At 29.8% G+C, this 24,747-nt stretch overlaps 1 protein-coding gene across 3 annotated transcripts in view; it reads right to left on the bottom strand.

The window, feature by feature from the left end:
• Positions 1–24,747, bottom strand: part of LOC136969194 (serine-rich adhesin for platelets-like) — an 86,060-nt gene that overhangs the window by 6,291 nt on the left and 55,022 nt on the right. For all 3 annotated transcript variants that reach the window (XM_067263287.1, XM_067263289.1, XM_067263288.1), the window contains exons 3-7: positions 22,501–22,724; positions 11,592–11,866; positions 8,562–8,711; positions 6,839–6,982; positions 19–3,423 (exon numbers count right to left, since the gene is read on the bottom strand). In XM_067263287.1, coding sequence (XP_067119388.1) covers positions 19–3,423; positions 6,839–6,982; positions 8,562–8,711; positions 11,592–11,866; positions 22,501–22,724 — 4,198 coding nt within the window. The remainder of the gene's footprint in view (positions 1–18; positions 3,424–6,838; positions 6,983–8,561; positions 8,712–11,591; positions 11,867–22,500; positions 22,725–24,747) is intronic.

Genomic DNA, 24,747 nt, shown 5'->3' with positions numbered 1-24,747 from the left:
ACCAATATTCATATTTACCTGACTCTCTGCACCTGCAGTTTCATCATCCATCACCATAAGACTCACTCTGACTGCATCACTAATGGAAGACAGAGAACGATTTGGTTGTTCCATTAACAGAAGATTATTCTCTATATTTCCATCTGAAATAACTTCAGATCTTCCAGAAGTTATTATTGGTTGTAATGTTCTTTCTTGCGAGTGATGCACTGAAGATGAACATTTATTCTCAGTATTCAAAAGTTCAGGAGTATTGTCAAATTGCTGAACAGTAGTGTTTGTAATTGAAGTAATCATGTTAGAGTCACTAACAGTAGTACCACTGCAACTTGTCACAGTTGTCAAATTACAGTTCACTGTATTGGCACTTTCTTTTTGCATAGTTTTCAACACTGATATATCTGTTCCACATGTATTAATTGTTTCACACGTATTAACAGTGTTCCAAGTAACTTGTGGTTTCTGAGTTGAAATTTGATGGCATGGAATTTCAGTAGATGAAACAGTGAGAGTACGAGAATAAGATAGATCAATGGCTGGATAAAATGATTTTGTTGAAGATACACAATTAGATTTTGTCAGTTCTAAATATTTTGAATTATTTGCAACAGCTGGAGTTGGAGTTACGGTAGTAGAAATGGTGGTGGTTGTGGCAACAGGTATTATATTAGAATTTTTATGATAAGGTTTATCTTTGAGCATATTCTGAATGTTTGATTGTATGTTTGTTGAGTGACATGAAGAATTCACAGATGAACATACAACTGAAATATTTGTATTATTTTTGATCACATTTGATTGAAGGGTTGGTAATGGAGAAGGTAAACTATTGATTTCTGTGGGTTGAATTTGTTTAACAGAATTATTAATTATATTAGAATCACGTCGATTTTTTTGTGTGAAATTTTTATTTCTTCCTGACTGACTTGGTTTTTTTGTTTTAGGAGGAGGAATGGAAGGCAAAATTATTTTCCCAGCATCATTTTTACCTACATTAATGTCCTTATTTGAATTATTATTTCGTACAATAATAACACCTGGAATAGTTACAGGTTGCTGATTACAATTGACTACAGAAGGTTGGTTTTGAACTAAGGCACTAGTAGGGAAAACATTCTTCACGCCAGTACAGTTCAAACTTACTGGAATAACAAGTCTTCCTGCCAATAGGCGATTGCCTGCCCCATTCTGTGGTGGAGGAGCAATTGGAATTGTAAGAGTAGCTACAGTTGGCACATTTTGAGGAATATTATCAGAATGATTATGAAATGTTTCAGTTCTGTTGGTTACTATAGGTATTGTGTTCTGCACTGTTTGAGGAGGAGAAATAACAACTGATGGATTAGGAACAGTACCAGTTATAACTGTTTGTTGATTTACTGGTTTGTTTTCTATACATGTTGTCATTTGATTTAAATTAGTTTGTGAAATTTCATCAGTAAAATTAACTGTGGGATTATTTGTTGATACAATTTGTTTATTCACACCTGACATATTCAATCTAGATACAACTGTATGTCTTTTTTCAACAAGCATACAAGTTGAAACAGTTTCTCCAATAGTATAAGTATTGTTTATTGGTTCTCTTATTGGAGCTAAAATTTTTGTATGATCACCTATAGTATTTAAATGAGCAATATTTTTTACTACTGCATTTGATACATAAAAGTTATTTGCATCATTTGAAGTTGTTTCTTTTCTGAGTGAAGGTGGAGTATCATTTGCATTAAAAGATGGTTTGTGTGGCATTGATGGTGGCATTAAAACTGGCATAGTTTGATGATATATAGCAGGAGCTGTGCAAGTCTGATATGATGATGTAGTATTACATATTGAATTTGTTGCTGGAATATTTTCATTCTTTGAACTTTCAATTATAGATAGATTTTCTTCTAATGATGTATTTGGAAGAGAACATTCATTTGATTGAGTTAAACTCTTTGATGATAATAATACACTTTTATTAGTATTCTGCAATAATTCAGTTCCAGAAGTAATCATACTATAAGAAGTTATACAGTTTTTAGTTATATCTTCAGATTTTTGGAATTTTTTATTATCTTTCTTATGTTTTTTCTTAAAAGCCTTTAGTGCCTTTAGTTTCTTAAGCTTATTTTTAAGTTTAATTTTTGATTTATTCTTTTTAATCTTTTTATTTTGATTAGAAGTTTTATGTAATTTTTTCATGCTAGCTTGCCTCTGTGTAAGTAGATCAGAAAGAACCATAATTGGATTAATAGATGGAGGTAAACAAGATGTTAACATAGAGGAGTTTTCACAGAACTTTGAGCTCATTGCAAAATCAGCGTGGAATTTTGAAACTAGTATACCGGTATTATTTCTTACCATAGTAGCTAAATCAACAGAGCCCATTTGTGTCTCTGCTGATGCTTGTATAGAATTAGTTTTATCAGATTTTTCTCTGACTTTTTTATGAAACTTTTTCTTTTTCTTTTTGATCTTTTGTATCACTTGACAATTATTTTCAGATTTCTTGCTAGAATCTTCAAGCTCCTTTTCTCTTCTTAACTTTCTTTTCTTCTTTTTCTTTTTCTTTTGAAGTTCCTTTAATCGAGATTTCTTTTCATTTTTATTTGATTTTGATTTCTTTTTATTTCCGTCTTTATGATTTCGTTGTCTATGATGAGACTTTTGTTTACCATTTGAGAATACATTGCTATGAACTCTATTTAATAGATCAAATGGAAGTTTGCCATTTGCTTTACTTAAAAGTTTATCTAATAACATAGAATTATTTTGTATTTTATTATTATTATCACATGTCAATCTTTCTGTTCTAGAAATTAATTCATCATCAGATAGAGAATCTATTTCACTATCTGCACTTTCATAACAATTTGTGTGAGCGAATAATGTTCGTAAAGCTGATGCAGTTTCTAAATAATCTTTACATATTTGTTTCATTTCATCCCAAGAATGTGAGAATTTCAAATAATGTATTCTCACATTTTCTAAAACTGTAACAAAATCTTTTAATTGATCCACTTTAATGCCTGCTATTTCAGTATCAAGAATTGAATGATGATACTGATACTGTGATAAGCATTCACTTGCATCAATTTCTTTGTTTGGTGTTGTACATATTTCTTCACAAATACATTCAGTTTTTCTCTTTACATTATTTTCAGTTTGTTTATTAGAACTCTGGGACAGTTTATGTAAAAGTTCAAGTCTTTCTTGTGTTGGTTCAAGTGAAAATGCACTTAATATACATTCATGTGCAATTGTTTCATGATTTATAAATAGTGAAGCAAGTTTAGTAAATATAGTTGCCATATGACTTTCCATTTCTAATACAGCGTTGCGATCATCAGCTTGTCTAGCTGCCTCCAGATGATTCAAATCAGCAGTTAAACCATGTATATACATCTCCAAATATAATGAAAGGAATCTCAGTCCAAACTGGAAGAAATATAATATTTTAGTTTAAATATTAATTTAGTGAAACTATTAAATCAATATACTTAACTAAATTTAGTATATAAAACATCACAGTTAAAATAATCAATAAAATTTCTTTCAAAATAATTGATTAATTCTCTTCAAAAATATTAGGCTCCAAGAAATATCCTAACTATTAAATAATAATATATAATATAATATAATATAGTATGAAATACTGCAATTAGATTTTTTAACTAAATTGAAAAGTTACAATTCAAAACTTATAGTTTAACTGAAGTTGTTTTGTGATATAAGCTTCATTATAATATAAAATACAATAAATCTTGTGAAAGTAATCATGAAATTCACAAGTAATTATCAAGTAATGCTAATTACTTATAAATTCATCATAAAAGCATTAGAAAGTAACATAAAACATGTAAAAGCATCCATTAATACCTTTAATCCAGTTAAAAGGAACCAATTTATTACAAGAACAAACCTTTTCAATGTTTATAACCTTAATAATAAGTAATGCTTCTAGCCCACAACTTAAATTAAGTAGAATTAGGTATCCTAATAAATAGGGTTGTAATAAATTGGAGGGCTTATCGCATCAGGGTTGACTGGAATAAATAGACTATATTTTACAAATAATTAGCCTTTAATAACCCCAATCAAATCTTGGTAAGAATGCATTGTGAGTACAAAGATCCCTCATCAGCTTACATACATACAGCATACACCAGCATACATAAATACAATCATAACACGTGTTACAATCATGACGTGCTTCTAGGGAATATATGTACCACATCTTCCTCTCTATAGCTCACTCTCTCATCATTGCTCAAGAAGAACACAAAGACCATCAACTACCTCATTACCATGTCTACCTCAAAACCATTGATAACTGGACCTACAGTGAATTACAAGATTGGATTAATCAATGGTTCGAACAGGATTTGCCTGGAGTGTAAGTGTTTTCGCTTGATTTGGTCTTTCCTTGTTGACCCTCATCTGCAACACATGTGTTATGATTGTATTAATGTATGCTGGTGTGTGCTGTATGTATGTAAGCTGATGAGGGATCCTTGTACCCAAAATGCATTCTTACCAAAATTTGATTGGGGTTATTAAAAGCTAATTTTTTGTAAAATCTAGTCTATTTATTCCAGTCAATCCTGATACGATAAGCCCTCCAATTTATTACAACCCTATTTATTAGGATATCTAATTCTATGTAAAGTTTATAACATTATATTTTCAGTTATTTTTATTCTTTTTCTTTTTATATTTGCTACTTTTATTTATATTACTTTATTTATCTCTGTTTTATTGTTTTGTAATTAATTTAAAGTTTTCTTTACCATTCTTCTACACATGTGACTACCGGCATGAATTTAAAGAGTTCCATTTTATTTAAATTTTGTTCTATGTAAGATTCTATAACCAGCAATTATGAAAATGGCTGTTAAGGACAATTGAAAACATTTGTTCTTAAAATAAATCAATTAATTTATTATAACTTAATTACAGGTATTAGTGTGTACTTTTATTATAATCTCATCCAGTTTGTAGTATCTTTTATAAAATACATTATGAAAGAATTATTACTATAGATAGATCAATCGATTACAACAGATCAGACATCATATTCATTGACAAATTAGAATAGAATCACATATATCATAGATATGTCAAACCCAAAAATTTACATTATATAAAATAAAATTGATAATTGAAAATAATATGTATACAGATCTCATCTAAGAAATAAAATACCAATGTAAAATGAATAAAGATATTTATCTATCTGTTATTCTCTCTTCCCCGAGTATTATATCATACTACACAAAACAACAGTATTAAATACAAAAAGTCAAGAATACTTAACATACATACACAAAAACATGACAAAACAGTTATTTTTAGTAGCTATGCCTTGACTTTGGTCCAGCATAGCACTGGCACAAATATCAACTGAGTTTCACATTTACATTATCAGGTGATTTAACACTAAACAATTATATACTAATTAGAGCACTGCAATTAGAGCTACAAGTAATTTTTTACAAATTTTAAAACATATAACTGTCACTCTCACAGTTTTTATATACTTTGTACATGATACATTCTTTTTAAGCAGTATTTGGTAGCTATATAATTTTTATATTATGAAATTAATTATATTTTTGTCTAAAATGATCATAAGATAATGTATAAAAATGTATATACATAAACATTTTTAAAATTAAAATAAATAAATAAAAAACACATTATACCAAATAATATATAAATTGCACCATAAACCTATTGACCAGTGTCAGTAACACATATACATTGCACAAACATTTTTGGGATTCTCCAGAATCCTGCTTCAGGTGAATCTCGCTGTTTCGTTGATGGAACACAATTTCAAACATAAGATTCAAATGACTGTTAAATAACAAACAAATTTAAAACAAACAGAAGTCATTGGAGCACCTGCCTTAACATTACAAAAAATATAGAACAAAACACCATGCGTCAGTATGGGCATGTGCAAGAGGTCCTACAACAACAAAACTATAGCACCAGTTCATAAAGGACCTGCCAAACTGCCAAGAGAGAAAGCTCCTCCTTGTAATTGATATATGTGCTGTTTATATTTGCTTTAAAAATGTCTAAAGCTTCTAAATGTCTAAGCCATTTAGTGCATTGCATTGTTACTAGGATGCTAGTCTTACTAATATTACTTATAAGAGATGTCCCAGCATGTTCACTCTTTGTAGGAATGCAAAGGACATGCCCACTCCCGTAAGTTTTCGGGAGTGTACTGCAGCCTCTGAAAGACAGGAGATTTGATAGGGACTGCCTGTATATAGGCTCCACAAAAAGACCTGTAGTAAGAGGCTGCAAGAGTACACTGCTGACATAAGACAGTCAAAGCTCTCTATGACCCTGACAATATTCATTGCAGAACCAGATATAGAAGTACACTTACAAAAGACTAGCATCCTAGTAACAATGCAATGCTCTAAATGGCTTAGATATTTAAAGCTTTAGACATTTTTAAAGCAAATATAAACAGCACATGTATCAATTACAAGGAGGAGCTTTTTCTCTTGGCAGTTTGGCAGGCCCTTTATGAACTGGTGCTATAGTTTTGTTGTTGTAGGACCTCTTGCACATGCCCATACTGACACATGGTGTTTTGTTCTATATTTTTTGTAATGTTAAGGCAGGTGCCTTAACATTATAAATGACTTCCGTTTGTTTTAAATTTGTTTGTTATTTAACGGTCATTTGAATCTTATGTTTGAAATTGTGTTCTATCAATGAAACAGCACTCCAGATGATCCCAAAAATGTTCATGCAATGTATGTGTGTTACTGACACCGATCAATAGGTTTATAGTGCAATTTAATAAAAAAAAAAGTTTGCTGCTTACCTTTTCCCATAAACAATCTATAAATAAATAAAAATGAGCACTGGTTGATGCATGATGCACTAACAATTTATAAGAAGCCTCTTTGATTTCTCCCAGTGTTCGCTCTTGTTGAATTTGCACTTCACACCATAAAGTCATTAATTCCTAGATTTAATAATAATGCAATAAATATAATCATATTGATAATTTTCAACAAATCATTTTAACATACGAAATTAATAATTATATCAATTAAATTTTCACATATTTTGAAATTTTTAAATTCCCAAAAATATTTTTTTTAGTATTCTTTTCTTCATTATTATCATCACTATTAAAAAATTCATAATATAACATCAATTTTAATTAATAAAATAATAAAATAATTTAAATTTTGTCATTTATTTTAGGATAGTAAATTTCAGTTTTTGATATAAAAGTTTCTTAACAGTTAAATTTTTGCATAATCTTAAATTAATATTTAACATGTACAATAAGTTAATAGATACTTTGAAATGATTATTTATTTACAATATTGGTCTGTATTTGTTTATGGATATAAAATAATCATTGCATTTTGGTAATAATTTTAGCAATATACTTCATTTCCATGTAAACAGAATACATTAGTTTCAACTTAGGTTATATAATTGAATTGAATTGTAAATTTAGACTCATCATAAATATTAATGTAAGATTATAAAAATTTTGTCAGTGTCAAATAGTAACATTATGAAAATGTGTAGTTAGACTGAATTACAACTGATTGGCAGAAAGATTATTTTTAACTTAAGTAGAACAACAAAACATTAGACAATCATTGCTTTGTAAGAACGACAAATTATTTTTACCTTTCATAAACTTTCTAATTAAGTCTAGACTAGTCATTAGTAACCTAGTACTAATTTTAGTAAAATTTTCAAGGTTGAAATAATTTATTATATATACAATTTATAACTGGTATCCCTACCATGTAAAATCATCATAACCTGAGAAAAATATAAAGTAGCTAGCATAAATCTGTTAGGCAATTTTTTCAGCTTTTCTCAGAATTTCAAGGTTGTATTCTCAACATTTTATTCTGAGAAACAATTTTCAGAATAAACAAGAGCACCTAGTTACAGTGGTGTTAATTAAAATTCTGCTTGGATAATTTAGATTTCTTTGAAAAAATAAACAATAAATACTATTGAATTTAACATCTTATTTTTTATTGAGAAACTGGCAAGTTTACTGAATAACAATAAAAAAAGTTATTTTTTATTACTATTATTATTATTTATAATATCCAGTTTTAACAGAATCTGTTAAACAAGATAATGGTGAATCATGATAATGACTAATTATAGTCATACCATATAGAATTATTTAACTATTAAATTATGAACTTTAGCATATAATTATATAAACTGAATCTCAATTTAATATATATCAATATAAACTGATCTAATCCATTTTTATACTTACTCTATTAAAGAACTACTATAAATGAGAAAATATTTTATAGACAATATTAAATCATTTATATAATTCAAGACTGATACCAATGAAAAGACATAAAATTTTTAAACATATCTGGGATTAGATTTTAAACAGGAAAAAAGAACAAGTAATATATTATTCAGAATAACTGTTTCCATTTTTTATTTTGTTATATTTAATAAAAAATTATTTTCTTTTGTAATGTTCGTTAATTACAATTTTAAAAGAATTGATAAAATTTAAAACCATTTTAAGAACTTACTTTTGTACAACAGTAATTAGAAGGATATAACAAATCACGAACTAAAAATAGATTAATTAAAATTTCTGTTGCAGAAGTTGAATTTAATGCATTTTTAGATTTCATGATATGAATTAATTGTATTCCTTCATGGCAATTATAGTTAGAAACCTGAAACAAAAAAATTTGTTAAAGATAATGTGTATATAAAAATACATTTTAAATTTCAATCATTATATACATAATAAATTATTGTATAATACTGTATTTATTCTAACAAACAATGCAGCAAAAGCTGAAAAAGTTATAAACAGTACCCTGTAATAGTAAGTGGACTGTCTACTGTTAGAAGATAAGGCTTACTGTAAATGGAAAAACTGCACATTCTATTCAGCACTGTCAGTCTTATTATATGTTGAAATAAAGTGTGTGTGTTGCATTGTTGCTTGAATAATAATAAAGTAAAAAAAGTTATTAAATTTACACCATTAATAGTTGTCCTAGTCACACCCAATTCACAAAGAATAGAAATAATAGACACCCATAATAAAGAATATAGTTGCAAACTGAAAAAAGTTATAGACAGCACAATGTTTATTAGAATAAATATGGTAATTTAAAATATTAAATTATGTTGTAAGATTATTTAACACTACATTTATTAATATAATTGTGTTATAGAAAAGGAAGAAAATATTTTATAACATATTTTATATAAATTGTTATTGTGTTCACTTTATTGAATAAGTCTGTTTTATAGATAACAAATTATTGTAAAAATGTATTTTTAAGGTTTATAAAAACATTGTTAATATTTTCTACTTTTGGTACTCACATTTACACACAATACATGACTATATTTTACAGAAATGCAAAGAACAAAAATAGTTTGTGTTCATTCTGCACTCTTGCAAACAGTATATTGCCAATTATGCCATCTAGACATTCAAAGTCAAATATTCCTTAGACATATATTTATTTACATTAACATAAAATCATAACAGCTATTTATTGCCATAGCAATTAATGCAAATTATGGCCAATCAACAGACATTAGAGAATCTGGAAAGAAAAGAAATCCCAGTTAGTTTGAAATATAACCATTGTGGTTATATACTAACATCTAGAGAATCCTGCTTAGTGTGTTCATAAGATAATTAAACAGATACATATTATGTAACAGCAAAAGTCACAGTCCAATTTTAAAATTGTAGATCTATAAATTCCCAGTGGCATCCATCTGTTTGCCTGTCCTTCCTTAATCTTGAGAACAGAATTAGATGACACTGTTGTTAACAGGAAAAGTATGATATACAGGGGCATGACCCTACTAAAATCAAGAGCACTGTGCATCAAGATCTTAAAAAATTGTAGCTCGGCATCATAATTAATAGGTTTACCAAATTTATTTTTACATATCAATTACTTTGATCAAATCCTCATGTACAAATTTTTCAATGAATTTCTCCTATCTCATTACATCAACTTACATATTACTTCAGTCAATACAAGACAGTCTATCTGTATTTCTGTTCTTTTTTGCAGTCTTGCCAAGTTTCTGCCAAATCCTTTTTCTATCACCACCATAAAGTTACTAATATAATTGAAGATAAACTTTACTTTGATTTTCATAAATTAAAACTGTTTTGTAAAGAATTTTATACTTTTCTTAACTTGGTTATTGCACCAAAATTATGGAAGCTAAAATTAATTGATATAACAAACAAAGTCAGTTTCAAAATTAGTTAGTTTTTCAGATAATTATTTTATTAGAAAAGGTTAGCAATCTTATGTAAACATTTTGTATAGCTATATCATATACTAATTTATTTTACAATGTTACAATAAAAATATCAATGTCACATCTTAACATCCTATTATAATACACCCATCACTTGTTTAACAATTACTCACTTAATGACTTTTCACTATAATGGCTTTTAAAAAATGTTTTATATCAAAAAGCTTTTAACAAATATTCAATAAAAATGATATTTTGACATTATGGATTTAGAAAAAATTATTTACTAATTTATTCTAAAACTGGCATGTTCTTTAGTCTGTTCATATCTGTAATTTCTATGTTATAAAGTGCATTTTGTGTGTTATAATGATATGTTGAAAAAAATAGAGAATGAGAAAAGTTGTAATGATTGAAAATCATTGCTTGAACTCAAAATTAGCTTGAATAAAGGTCCTCTTAGTGTCCAGAGGGCAGAAAAAGTAAAAAAAAAAAAAAAAAATCTACAAGAATCACCATATTGAATTTCTTAACTCAGTGATTTTCCAATTCCATGCATATATTGATCTTTCATATCAGGAATTTTTAGTATGAAAGGTATCATGTAAAAAAAAATTTTCAAGTATATTTGATTCAGACACGAAATCTGAAGATAGTCATTTGACTCCCCACAATTTTCTTTACAATGACTTCCTTGTTCTCCACTATTATCAACCACCACCTATTATTCCATTAATAAATCTTAACTTATTTTGAAACATACAAAAACATCCATTATATTATATCTTACAATAAAACTGTGTTTATTTACTTTCAGATTGTTGTTTATTACTAATGTAAACTTGTTTTCATTGATCACAACCGATTTATTTTTCTTCCTGTGAAAACTTCTAGTAATTATATCAATTTTAAATGTATATTTATACGAAATACTACTTAAGATTTTACTGTACTAAATCATAAAATAATAGATTTTTATATAATTTTCAAAACTATCACTACCCACTATTTTTGAGGAATTGAAACTAAACAATTTGTAATTATAAATAAAAATTTTAAACTGATTATTCTGAATCAATTAAATTTAACATTCTATGAAAAAAGACACATAAAATTGAATTAAAATATTTAAGAGCTGAAAGTAAAAAATACTCAATAAAAAACTTCTAAAATTTATAAATTTTGCAAAAGCCTACTTCACAAATGTTTTAATAAGAAAATAAATTAATTGATTCAATTAAAATCATTTAATTAAATTTATAAATATACTAAATCAATAAAATTCTATTAATACATTAATCAATACATACTTCTTTTACAATATTATACAATTGTTCTTTTCTGTGAAGCAGAAGTATTAACCATATTAAGAAAAATCTTTTCAATTCTGCAATGATTTCTGAAATTTCACATCCTTTAAGGGGATAAAATACACTTTGAATTGTATCATTAGTTGATATTCTTTCAAGATATTTCAAACACCTTTGGCAAAATCCTAAAGCTGTTTCTTCATTTGTTTCTTTGATCATTAATTCAATCCTAGCATCTAATAATTCATCTGGTTCAGATGCCAAAAATTCAAAAACTGTAATTAAAAATGTCATATTATAATGTTAAATTTTAAACGTTTGTAAAGATTGTAAAACTTTATATATACATGAATTATGATTTATATAATTATATATCCATATTTACAATTTTGACAGTCTTAATAAATTGATAAAAACTATTAAAAAGTTTCTAAAAATTAAACTGTAACAGCAAAATTAGTTTAAAGCAGGGCTGTGGAGTTGGAGTCGGAGTCGGGAGGAATTTCTGGCCAGAGGCGTCGAAGTTGGAAAAAATGTATTGACTCAGATTCTTGCATCTTAAATTTACTTTAGTTTTTTTATTTAAAGGAAAGAAAATTTATTACATATTTAATAATTTTTTAAAATATTTTTGGATTTTGTTATAATTCATTTATTTTGAATACAAAATGCATCAATTTAATTTATTAAATATGTATCAATAGTTTTCTTTGTAGTATTTGTGTTTAGTAGTTAAATTATTTTGACCCAATTGAATTAGAATATTTCTGAATCATTCTTTTATTATCCCTGCTCTAAATAAGTACTCTATTTTTCTGAATGAGCCAGACTAATTGGTCAGAGTATATATTTTTCTTTTCTGAACAAGGGACTGAAGTAACTAGCTAGATCGCAAACTTTTTAGTTGGATTAACTCTTCTGGAAGGGTGAAATTGAAGTGCAAATGCTGTCAAATATATGTAGATGTAAAATTTTATTACCTCCTTTTTCTTCTTACAAGGGGGCTTCAAAAAGTTTGTAGAAAAAGGATAGTATGAAAAAAACGATTTCAGTTATGATGTTTATTTTTCAACATATGCTCCATTAAGGTTGATACACTTCTGCAAATGTTGATACCAGTCTTTAAGTCCGTCTGAGTAGAACTGAGGGTCTTGTGATCTGAACCATGTCAGAGCAGCTCTTTTTACATCTTCAACTGATGGAAAATTGGTTCCTTTCAATGATTTTTTCAACTTTGGAAACAAAAAGAAGTCGGATGGGGCTAAATCAGGGCTGTAAGGGGGGTGTCGGATGATTTCTCATTGAAATTCATGTAGCACAACTCTTGTTTGCCAAGCACCGTGAGCGAGTGCATTGTCTTGGTGAAAAAGGACACATTGATGCAGCTTTCCAGGGTGTTTTTCCAAGATTCTTTTGGATAGTTTTCTCAAAATGTCTTCATAATAAGCAGATGTAATTGTCTTCTTGTTCCCAAGGAAGTCAACTAGCAAAATCCCATTTGCATCCCAGAAGACAGTGGCCATGACTTTTCCTCTTGAATGTTCAGATTTTGCTTTGACTGGTCCACTTCCACCTTGTGGCAGCCACTGCTTTGATTGAATTTTGTTCTCGGGATCGTACTGGTAGAGCCATGTTTCATTCTCTGTCACAATTCTTCACAGAAAAGCTTCAGAGTCCCCATCCTACTTGTTCAAAATTTCCATTGAAAGATCTGCCCTCATTTGCTGCTGATCTGGGCACAACAGCCTAGGGACCCATCTAGTGGAAAGCTTGCTTAGTTCCAAACTCTTCACAAGAATTGTATGTGCAGAACCCACAGAGATGTTGAGTGTATCTGCTACCGATTCAGTGGTTATTCGTCTATCCTTTTCAATCAAGTCACGAACAGCATCAATGTTTTCCTCACAAACTGATGTTGTTGGCCTGCCACTGCAGGACTCATCTTCAACCTTGGTTTTTCCACTTCTGAAGCAACTTATCCATTTGTAGGTTGTTGACTTCTTTGGCGCATTATCACCATAAACTTGTTCCAGAGCATCAATGATTTATCTATTCTCCCAACCAAGTTTCACCATAAACTTTGTTTGTTCTGGTCTCAATTTTGGTGGATTACATGTTGCTTGAATGGTGCCTGACTTTCAACTAGTGGCGCTGTGTTCTTACCTGCATTTAAGAGTTCATGTTTGAACATGTTATAACACGATGGTACAAGAATGTTCAGGTGCATTGAAATCAAAATCCTTCCAAACAATTTTTAGTTATGGACTTTTTCCATGAACTTTTTGAAGCTCCCACGTATTAAATATTTGTTAAAAATTAATTTTTTTATACAAATAAATATTAATGGAAGTTAAATATTAAAAATACTAACTATAAAAGTATTTGGGTAAATGCCCCAGGCTCCTTTCAAAGTTCAGAGTAGAGTACTCCTCCATGAGCACCTCTGTCCCCCATAAAATGACTTGGTATTTAATTTTGCCGGGAGTCGGAGTCAAGTGTTTTTTTACCAACTCCACAGCACTGGTTTAAAGAGTTCTATAATATAATTTAACTATTAATATTCAATAGAATACTAATATTCTATAACAAAGTTATAAGAACTGAAACATTTCATCAAAAAAGAAAAAAATCATAATTGATCTGCTTTCTTATAACTTAATTATTTAAATATATTTTACAATAGTTGTATAAATAACTTTTTATTTAATACTAGCTGACCCGGCCACGCGTTGTTATGGCTCAAAATGTATCTATTATAAATGTATAACACTTCCCTCGTGGGGGAAATTTCAAAAAATTCCTTCTTAGTGTACATTCTCTTGATGTACCCTATTAAAACGCAATCAAAAATGCATCTAAAATAGTATAATAAAAGCCGAGTTCTTCACAGTAAGCTTTAATCCTGTCCCTCTCCCCCGCAAGGGAATATCGAAAAATCCCTTTTTAGGTATATTCTGTTGACGTAACCTATTAAAACGCAAAAAATCGCAACTAAAATAGTATAATAGAAGCCAAGTTCTTCACTGTAAGCCTTAATCCTGTCCATCTCCCCCAGTGGGGGGAATTTCAACATGTATATTATATAAAAACACGTGCGTATTCGAATGCAACATTGTGTCAAAATTTCAAAGGAATCAGTAGGAACAAATGAAACACTTATATTTTATTTATATAGATAGAAAATGATCTGCTTTAGTCCATTCTCACAGAAAAGCAAACTTAGGTTGTCAGAAGTTAGCGCCATCTGTTGGACATAAAAGCCTTAATCCATATATAAATATATTTTTGAAAGGGGGAAATGGTGGTCTTCACATATGCCAGAAACCTTTGCGGGAGTATATTAAACAACTTCCCGAAGTTTCATGGCAATCGGATAAATGGTGTGGTAATGCATGAAGGACAAACACACACATGCACACACACACACACAGACAGCATACATTCGTTTTTATATATATAGATAATGTATTTTATAACTCTTCTAACAATATTTACATTAAAAGTTAAATATGTTTCTTTTCTTCACTGTACATACCAAACACATTGTCAATTTTCAAAGGAGTTTTTCATAACTTAATTTTCATTTATTTTCATATATAATTTCTTTAGATTAATAGTACTAAATTAAATCTTTATATAATTTCATTAAAGTTATATTAATTAATATAGTTATTCTATTAATCAAATCATAAGTGCTTTATTGATTTATTTTATTTTCATTAATCATTGGATTAAAATATATATCAACACACTCACTGCCACCCATTATAAGGGAAATTTGCACCAAATATGCCAATTCATAAAATATATCACTATTTTATACAGAATAAGAATAAAAAAACTTTTTCATTTCAACTAAGCTTTAGGAATTTTACATGGCAATGTAAAATTGAGTCATTGGCACCTAGCTGAAGACATAAATAATGAAAAACTATTCACATAAGTATTTTATTCAGAAAGTAAAAAAAAAAAAAAAAAAACTAAGTAATAAAATATTAAAATATTTCTCACATTTCAAATAGTAATAAATTCTAGTGTTTTAGTGATGCAAAATCATGTCATCAGCATACTGAAATGAAGGTCATATGATGCAAAATTGTGCCAACTGGCAGCAAACATGTTAATTAAAATACAAAACACTTAACTTCACTCGAGTTTCTAAATCAACATTAAGTGCTTTATTCTTTAAATTAAAAAAAAAAAAAAAAATTGGGCAATTACAATCCTGGTTAAAACATAATTATCTTAATCCACATCATGGGGATCAAAACAACAGTTTTACCTTATCTGATGAATTTTTTATATAATCAGAATTTTTGGAATTTGAGAACCAACCATTTCCTGAAATTCTGACTTTCATATACAAAATAAAATCCACCATATGCTTTCTTATGTGATCCTTAGATTGCCTTATATAATATACAAAACAAAAAAATTAATCTCTACAGAGAACGAAAATCTTCATTCTAAATTTTATGTCTATTTTTTTTTTTAATTACATCATAATCATATTAATACGATAAATATTGAAAATGAAAAAAATTATTTAATACTGAAAATCAAATTGTTATAATTATCTGTATACTATTATCATCATAAAGTAAAACCTGTAATACCCAAAACTGCATAAAAGTTTATAAACTTTCCAGCTTAGGCAGGCTGAAATAAGAAAGTGCTCACTGATTCACAATGCATACATACATTCATTAAAATAATCTCAAAATAAAATATACATTCATACATATACGAGGGTTGTCCCAAAAGTAATGCACAGTTAGCTCTAACTCAAAAAATATTTATTGAAGAAGATACAAGTGATTACAGGCCTTCAAAATAATCCCCTCCCTTGTCAATGCATGCTTGCCAGTGGTGCAGAAGTGCTTGGATTCTGTTCAGTGTCCCCTTCTTATTGAGCATCCGAATCTGTCGGGTCACTTCTCTTCGGAGCTCTTCCAGTGTTGAAAAATGCACCCCCTGAAGGGGTTCCTTCAGCTTGGGGAAGAAATCAAAGTCAGGTGGGCTCAGATCAGGACTATAAGCTGGGACTACTACTTTTGGGATAACCCTCGTATATTCCCAAACAGAGAAAGAAAATACACATTTTAAGTGATACTTCTTTGTGTTGTTTCATTGAAAATCATAGACTTTTAGACACCATCTTAGATCACGTAAGTAAACTATTTGCTTGAATTGATATTCCTAAACTCCCTCTACATTTGTCTTAGTCTGTAATTTAACAGTTAAAGTATCCAAATATTTTCAGTAATAATTTATTTACTTTTACGTATATATATGATTATATATGTCAGTCACTCTATTATATGATGTTTCTATCTTCAAATTAAACAAACCAGCAACAATTTGCTCAACTTTCTTGGCAACAATTTTGGTGCACCATCTGTTGTTATATTTTATTAAAAAACTTTTCATATTTTTAACTATTATAAAACGGCAAAAAGCTTAATTTTCAGGGTAGGGATGAGTTTTATAAAAAAAAAAATTGTAAATGCTAATAACAAGTAAAATCATTAAGTCCGACCCTACTGGAGATACATGACCCCCATTATCTCCCCCATCCCCTTGACCTTTAACCACCAAAATTTAATAGCATCAATTCCTCTAATAAACAAACCTCTCTGCAAAATTTCAGAAATTTTCAACAAAAAGCATAGAAGATATTAAGCTTCAAACAGTGTAAATAAAACTGTGCCACACACACTAACATTCATACATACAGATATTACACACAAATTTTTTTTGCATTTATCAATGTATCAAGGTGTCGTAAGTACAAAAATGTAAAAATTGTGGGGAGGGTCATTTTTTGACTGATTCCTAGGAAAAGCACTGTGAACAAGGTAGGCAAAAACACTATGTAAGTGTAAACAGCAGACGTAAAGAAGCACCTTCTACTGTTATGCTCCCATGACCACTAATGGAAATAACCTTCCCATTAGCAGTGATGGCTACCATAACAGCATGCAATCTTTAAACAAAAACACATCCAAACAAAAACTTACCAGAGGGAATTTTGATACTGACAATGGAAAATGGCTGGATGATGGAACAACTCCTCAGGACTGGTTATGATCAATTTGGTTTTCAACGACTAGGTGCAGTTTTCACACTGGCAATTTATGTCAATAACTGACAGTTTCTGAGGGCATTTACAAGTGTGAAGAGGGAATTGATGGAGAAAAATGTGACACAGTGATAATACCAGTAGGAATGACTGATATGTTGCAACCTCTTAATGTATCAACCAGCCACTCTTTTAAAACACATCTGCAGTGGCTTTATCATAAATGGAGGTAAAATTCTTTGAAAAGAACACCTAGTAGATGCTTAAAGATAGCATCATTGAATCAAATGTGAGAGTAAGTTGTGTCTGTATGGCTGTCACTACTTCTATAAAAGGTGTCCAAAAGTTTTAAAATAACATTAGTATCTAATGCAATATGAAGATGATGGCCAGTGGTACAAATCTCCTCCAAATAATGATGATAATAGTGAGGAGTTAAGTGACAATAATCAACAATTGCTCATCATAAAGGAACAGAGACACTGCTACTTATAATTGCTGCGTATTGTAAATATAAATATCAATAACAATAAATTGCTTTAAAATTAAAGCATGTATTTAAGTTATTTTGAGTATAGGCCCTAGCCCAAAGGTGGCCAACAGTTTTTGCCCCTGGGCCAAATTGGAAAGAAAAATTTTTTCACGGGCTGAATGAAATATTAAAATTAAATCATGTTAAATACAAATACGCTGACCTGAGCGGCAGGTCAGGTTTGTTTGAACAGAAGTTCCTGACGCATGCGCAATGTCATTTTACAATGCGCGAAGGAAACATACAAGCAAAGAAAAAAAAAAGGTCGACAGGCAGGCAGCGCTGTGCGTCACACGTCAGCATAAACAGAGTGACATGGTGGAATGGCAGATGAGTTTCAGTGAGTGTGGGGTCTTTTGTTCTTCAAATAGTGTATGTAAATTTATAACAGACGAATACAAAAGTTGTAAATCTCTACAATGGAATTTTTTTAAAAAATGAAGAAGTATCATGAATCATCCATTCGACAATTATTGGAAGTTAAGTAGCTAATATTGAAAAATTAATTGCGAGGCGCATAAACCCATTACGCGGAGCTGGATCTGGCCCGTGAGCTGTATGTTGGCCACCCCTGCCCTACCCTAATATTTGCTTAATATCTTCAAAAAAAAAAAAAAAAAACTGCAGTATATACACACAGTAAATATGTTTCAAAAACTTTAAAAACAATAAATTTCAAAAATGCTAAAAAATACTACCAATATTCAAAAGCAATTAATAAATAAACGTAAAAAAGAAAAACAGAATTAGTTTACAAAATTAAACTTGCATTAATATGTATATAATTGTATACTTTAAAAGCTTTTTATGTTGAAGCTATCACTTTATTTATGTGTAATTATGTGGACATTTTTACATTTCTTTATTTAAACTGTTTTTGAATTATTGTATTTTAATTAATTGTTGGGATCAGATATTCGTTATATGATCCTCCTGTGTATGTATATATATGTTGCTGGCAAAACCCGATTTTACACCAAACTAGTTTAGAATTATTATTCAAGTATATTAATGGTTAAAATAAAATTAAAAGGCAATCAATTAGATGAACAATATTTATTCAAACATAGTCTACTTAATTATAAAAAATGGAGTTAATGTTACTCCTAGGTATCAAAGGTGGTGGTTCGTCTCCAAGTCCAGCAATCAGAAGACATGGAACCATAGAGACGTGCATTCTAACCTAACCTAACCTATTCTAATAAATTACCATAATTATTAAGCAGACTATGTTTGAATAAATATTGTTCATCTAATTGATTGTCTTTTAATTTTATTTTAACCATTAATATACTTGAATAATAATTCTAAACCAGTTTGGCCTAGGCAAAACTAGTTTGGCGTAAAATTGGGTTTTGCCGGTAACATATAATATATATCACTGTCTACCGAATATATATATATATATATATATGTTACCAGCAAATGTTATATATATAAAATTAAGAATTAAGTCACTGATTTTTAAACAGATGCTTTCAAATGGAGAACAAGAAATGCATTTTAATTTGAAGAATTCGTTTATTTTGAGAGAAATAGTATGGGTATATAGAAGGTTTATCCATGCTAGAACCTCAGGTAATCAATACAGCAGAAGGATAAGAGATGTAATTTCCTCTTTCATTTTTAATGACATATATACTGGTATTCTTCCACCTCAGAAATTAAGAGTGTCTTCCTTAAAGTGCCATAAGTGATTATATGTCAGATTAATTGTCTACATTGCTGCATATGCTGTATACCTTTCCTTCAACATAAAATGAACAATTTAACATTTGTTTATTCAACACATAATAAACATTATAGTGTTCAGTTTATGAGTCATCTCATTAGAAATTTCTGTGTTAACTGTGTTGTCACAGGATTGAAAGTTTTAACTTTAAGTGTAACCTATGACTTAAAATTTGGGTTAAAGGCTCACAAATTACAACTTGTCTATAAGACAAGCTAGAAATATTGGCTAAGCAAAAGGCTAATTATTAAAATTATTGGTGTAAAAATTTTTCATTATGTTGGCTATACAGGGTGGGCCAGCGAAAACGAAACGGCAGAGTGTTCGTGTTCGTCCAAGCAAAGCGCTCGGACAGGTCGATTTTACTCTCGAGGAGACATCTTTTGCAATAAAGTTTTTGCGATTCTGAATACAACAGACAACAAAAAATTTTAAAAACTCATTTATTTTGTATTAACTAAACAAACATTTATTTCGAAAAAAATGTTTGTTTTAGTTAATATTCAGAATCGCAAAAACTTTATTGCAAAAAATGTCCCCTCGAGAGTAAAATCGACCTGTCCGAGCGCTTTGCTTGGACGAACACGAACACTCTGCCGTTTCATTTTCGCTGGCCCACCCTGTATATGGTATATCACCAATTATATTTTCATTGTCAGTTAAGAACTGGATATTTGGATATTTAAATTAGATGGATAATGTGGTTAATAATATGATAACACAAGAAAAACAAGTGTTTGAATGAGTCAAGTTACCATACATGGTATCAAGGTAACTAATAGATGAAAGGAAAGTAATTATAGTATATGTATTTTCAAATCATTCAAGATTAATAAATAATTCTAATAAATTTGTTCAAATAATTAGATTCTATCTAGCAAATAACAAAAAGTTACTGAGATTGGATACATGTATATATCAGTGTGGTAAACAGATATTAGTTTTTCATGTCACATGCCGGCAAGAAAGGTGACACAACTCAAAAATGCAGTATTTGAGAAAAATCTACTTAAAGAATACTATAAAACTTATAGTATAAGCTGCTTTTAAATTTCAGGTAAGTATTTATGGCAGTAAATCCTATTATATTCTATAGTATAGTAATTATGGATCTGTAGCTCTGCTCTTGTCGAATGTGAGGTGTTATCAGTTAAATATATATGAGGTCTTTGAGTTATGTCACTTTTTTTGCTTTTCTAATAACTTTGTTATTTTGTGAGATAGAGATGTGATACTTGTTATAAATGTTGGAGGCACTTCATACGTATTTTTCAACGACATAACCTCAAAATTGCCATTTCTTGAGATGTGTCACCTTTCTTGCTGGTGTGCAATATGTTTGTAACTGTTCTAAATATCAGTCAAGACAAAATATGGTTTAGTGTTTTTAAGTTGTTATTCTTTCCTGAGCAAATTTTATAATGATTTAAATATTATGTTTGGTTAATGATTAATTTACATTTTGCTAATTCAATGAAAGTATTTAAAGAAATGTAATATTAAAAAGATATTAACAAGTAACTTAAGTTTTGCTGATAGATTAATTAATAAAAATATGTAAAGATTATTATATAAACCCCCCCCCCCCGTAACAGGAAAAATTCCCTAATGCATTAATATAAATTTGATTGATTGATTAAAATTTGAATTGAAAAATCTTTACCAAAAATTAAATTTAATTAAAATAATAACTATGATAATTAATATATTATAATAATAAAATATTTAAGTAAGTAGTTATTTAGATCATTTGCATTTTAAAAAATTTTAGTTTAGTGCTACATCTTAAATATTCAACTAGAGCCAAAATTTTAAAATCTGCAGTACAATAGGAAATTTCTTAAATTTTTAAGATGAAATTTTTAGAAACATTTAAACCAGTGTTACTCAACCTTTTTTTTTCTGGGGCCACATACACATGATAGCTATTACACACAGGCCGCAACATAACGATTATAATAAAAAACATATAATTTCTCACTCACCCTAGAAATTTAGTGTGACTGTTGATATTGTGAATATTTTTCACAATTTCATTTAAATTAGGCTTGTAACTGCTGCATGCTACTCGTAAAACTGCATCCAGATGTGAATCAGTAAGCCTATTCACACCATGTTCTTGCATACTTCATTTTTGAGTATGACGTTTCACGCAGATACGTTGATGTGAACAACGTAAAATATGAGCACATTTTTTTACAGAAAGGATAAAAGGGACTTAGCAGTGTGGGCGATGTGACCGAATCTATTTTTTGGCACAAAAATTTCAAAATTTATATTTTGACAGCATTATTTGCGGATCATATCCGGGCCCTCACAAAAGCTCAGCGAGGCCGCAGGTTGAGTATCGTGGATTTAAACTATAAAACTTAAACTGACATTTAACCTTGGCCTAAACAATAATTTTTCCCCTAGAGTTAACATGTATATGCAAAAGGAATTCTTTTTATAATAATAATAATAATAATAATAATTTCAAAATAAATTTAAAAAATAGTACAAGTTTTCAAGATGAATGAGCTCAAGCCATTTACTTATATGTAATAAAAAATAATATACTTACAAGCTAACTCCTCAAGAAAATTATCGTCAGAAAGTGCTTTCTTTAATATTGGTTCATTCCAAGGATCGTAAATGGCCATTATTAAAGCAGCACACGTACGTGCACTTCCTTTGATACGAGGACCTAGAATATGGCTGCCATAAATTAACATTTTTGCCATTGTTCTTTTCATAGATATATTTATTTTGGACCACTGACTTGAAAGGATTACTAAGGAACTTTCCCTATATAAAAAATTATGCATTGTAATTATTTCAGAATTTTAGTAAGTTGTATTAGATCTCAAGTTTTTTAAATATTAAATTTTTTATAAAATTCAAAATTTTTAAATTTATAGATTCTTAAACATTTTTCAGTATATTGCTGTAACTTAACAAAAAAAAAGAAACATATATAGCTGATACATAGTATCTGATGATATACAAATGTTGCTAATCAAATGTAAATGCTTTTACTTTATTACATAACATTGATATTACTAAATCTGATATTTATAAACTAAGAAATCTATATCTTTTTTCTAATGCATACCATAACTTAAGTTGAAAAATTTCAAAGGAAAAACCAATAATAAATCTCTAGACCTACGATAAAAATTTTTTATGTATATTCAGTTTCAACGTATATTTAATTAAAAATATAAAGTGGATGTCATGCCAACAATTTTACTGATTCAAGAGAAAAATTCACATAAAAATGGCATTAAAGAACATTTACAAAAAACGTTTTAATAACCTGCGAGTGCCTTCAACGTATTTATAAAGGTAGAATGAAAATAAAAATAGCTTTTCAAACAGATTTAAAAAAAAAAAAAAAAAATTGGAACAAAATACGGCATTAGCCACTTAGAACATAACAAGTTTAAAATAAAGAATTAGAATTAAAATATGCATAGCATCATTGCGCATGCGTCTTACAAAACAGAATACAGGAACAGCAATAAACCGTTTTTAACAAAAAAGGTTTAAAAAATATTAAAACATTGTCGTTCGTGCACCTTACTGCGCGGAGAAGGCAGGGGTATAGAAACGGAGCTAATGCAGGTGTTTTAACTGTTTGTATAGACTGATTCAAATCCTGGGCAACTCAAGGGTGGGAGAGTTGCAAGAAGATAGCAGTGTGGTGAATAGGGCCTTCCAAATGTACACCAAATTCCGTTCCTCACACCACCTCAGCATCACCAGCATCCCAAAGTGGTGGTGCTGTACAACCATCTTGGATAGTTCAGTGTCACAGCTGCCCCTTGCGACAGAACATTGGTGCTCTGATATGGGGCTGGATAGCAACCTGGTGGTCGCCTCTATATAGTGGGTATGTGCCCCAGACATTGGGTTTTCCAAGGGAATAGAATATATGCCCGACTTTTCTAGGATTGAAACTGCATCCCTGTCATTACATAAAAGCCTCCTCAAAGTAGGGCATAGGGTAATAGTTAAAAGCAAGGCATTTTGCCTAAAAATACAGCAAATTCGGGCTGTGAGGCAGCCACAAAACGGCAGAGAAGGGCAGACTACTGTCCAATCCCTTGGGCTACATAAGGTAGTAGCTGGGAAAAGGGATCTAAAGGATCCCTTTTTCCAGCTACTACCTTATGATATAACCTAGGATATGGTTGTATTTGGTGGAGCCCTATCCTGTCGCACATACCGCTGTGCAGATGATCCCCAATTCAGAGTTGGTAAAATGTCATATGGAAGGCACCAAAAAGGCCCTTCTGATTAAACATGCTATGGCCACGTTAACATACTGTTGCGGCTGAAAGGCCATGGCAGGGATAATTGGGGGGAACAAGTACCAAATTTGAGGTATATAGAGAATGCCAAACCTCCCTGGGTCTTGGAGATGTCCAAATCTAAAAATGTGATTTTTCCCCCAAACTCTTTTTCCCAAGTGAAGCTGATAGAGGAGTATACATTCGTCAGGTGACATTCTAACATCAGAAAAAAGTCCTCTGTATCCTGCCATGCCAGAAGAATGTCATCCACGTACCTCAAGTATATCAAAGGAGTAGGCTATTGTGAGAGGAAATCTAAAGACCCTGTGTTCAAGATGTCTCATGACCAATTCCGCTAATATAGTGGACAGCAGTGAGCCCATTGGTACACCCTGTTTTGCATGTATATCCTCCTACTCAAGTGGAAGTAATTGTGTTCTGTGATGAAGAGTAAGGCTTCTCTAAATCTCTAAAACCTGCTGCACAGTGAACCCTCCTTGATAAGTAAGGTGTTGGCATGCATCACCACCTCG

This window comes from Centruroides vittatus, unplaced genomic scaffold (assembly GCF_030686945.1).
Source record: "Centruroides vittatus isolate TY-2023 unplaced genomic scaffold, ASM3068694v2 contig_1758, whole genome shotgun sequence".
NCBI classification, from domain to species: domain Eukaryota; kingdom Metazoa; phylum Arthropoda; class Arachnida; order Scorpiones; family Buthidae; genus Centruroides; species Centruroides vittatus.
Note: the sequence above shows the minus strand (reverse complement) of the source record. Positions and strands in the feature narration are given on the sequence as shown.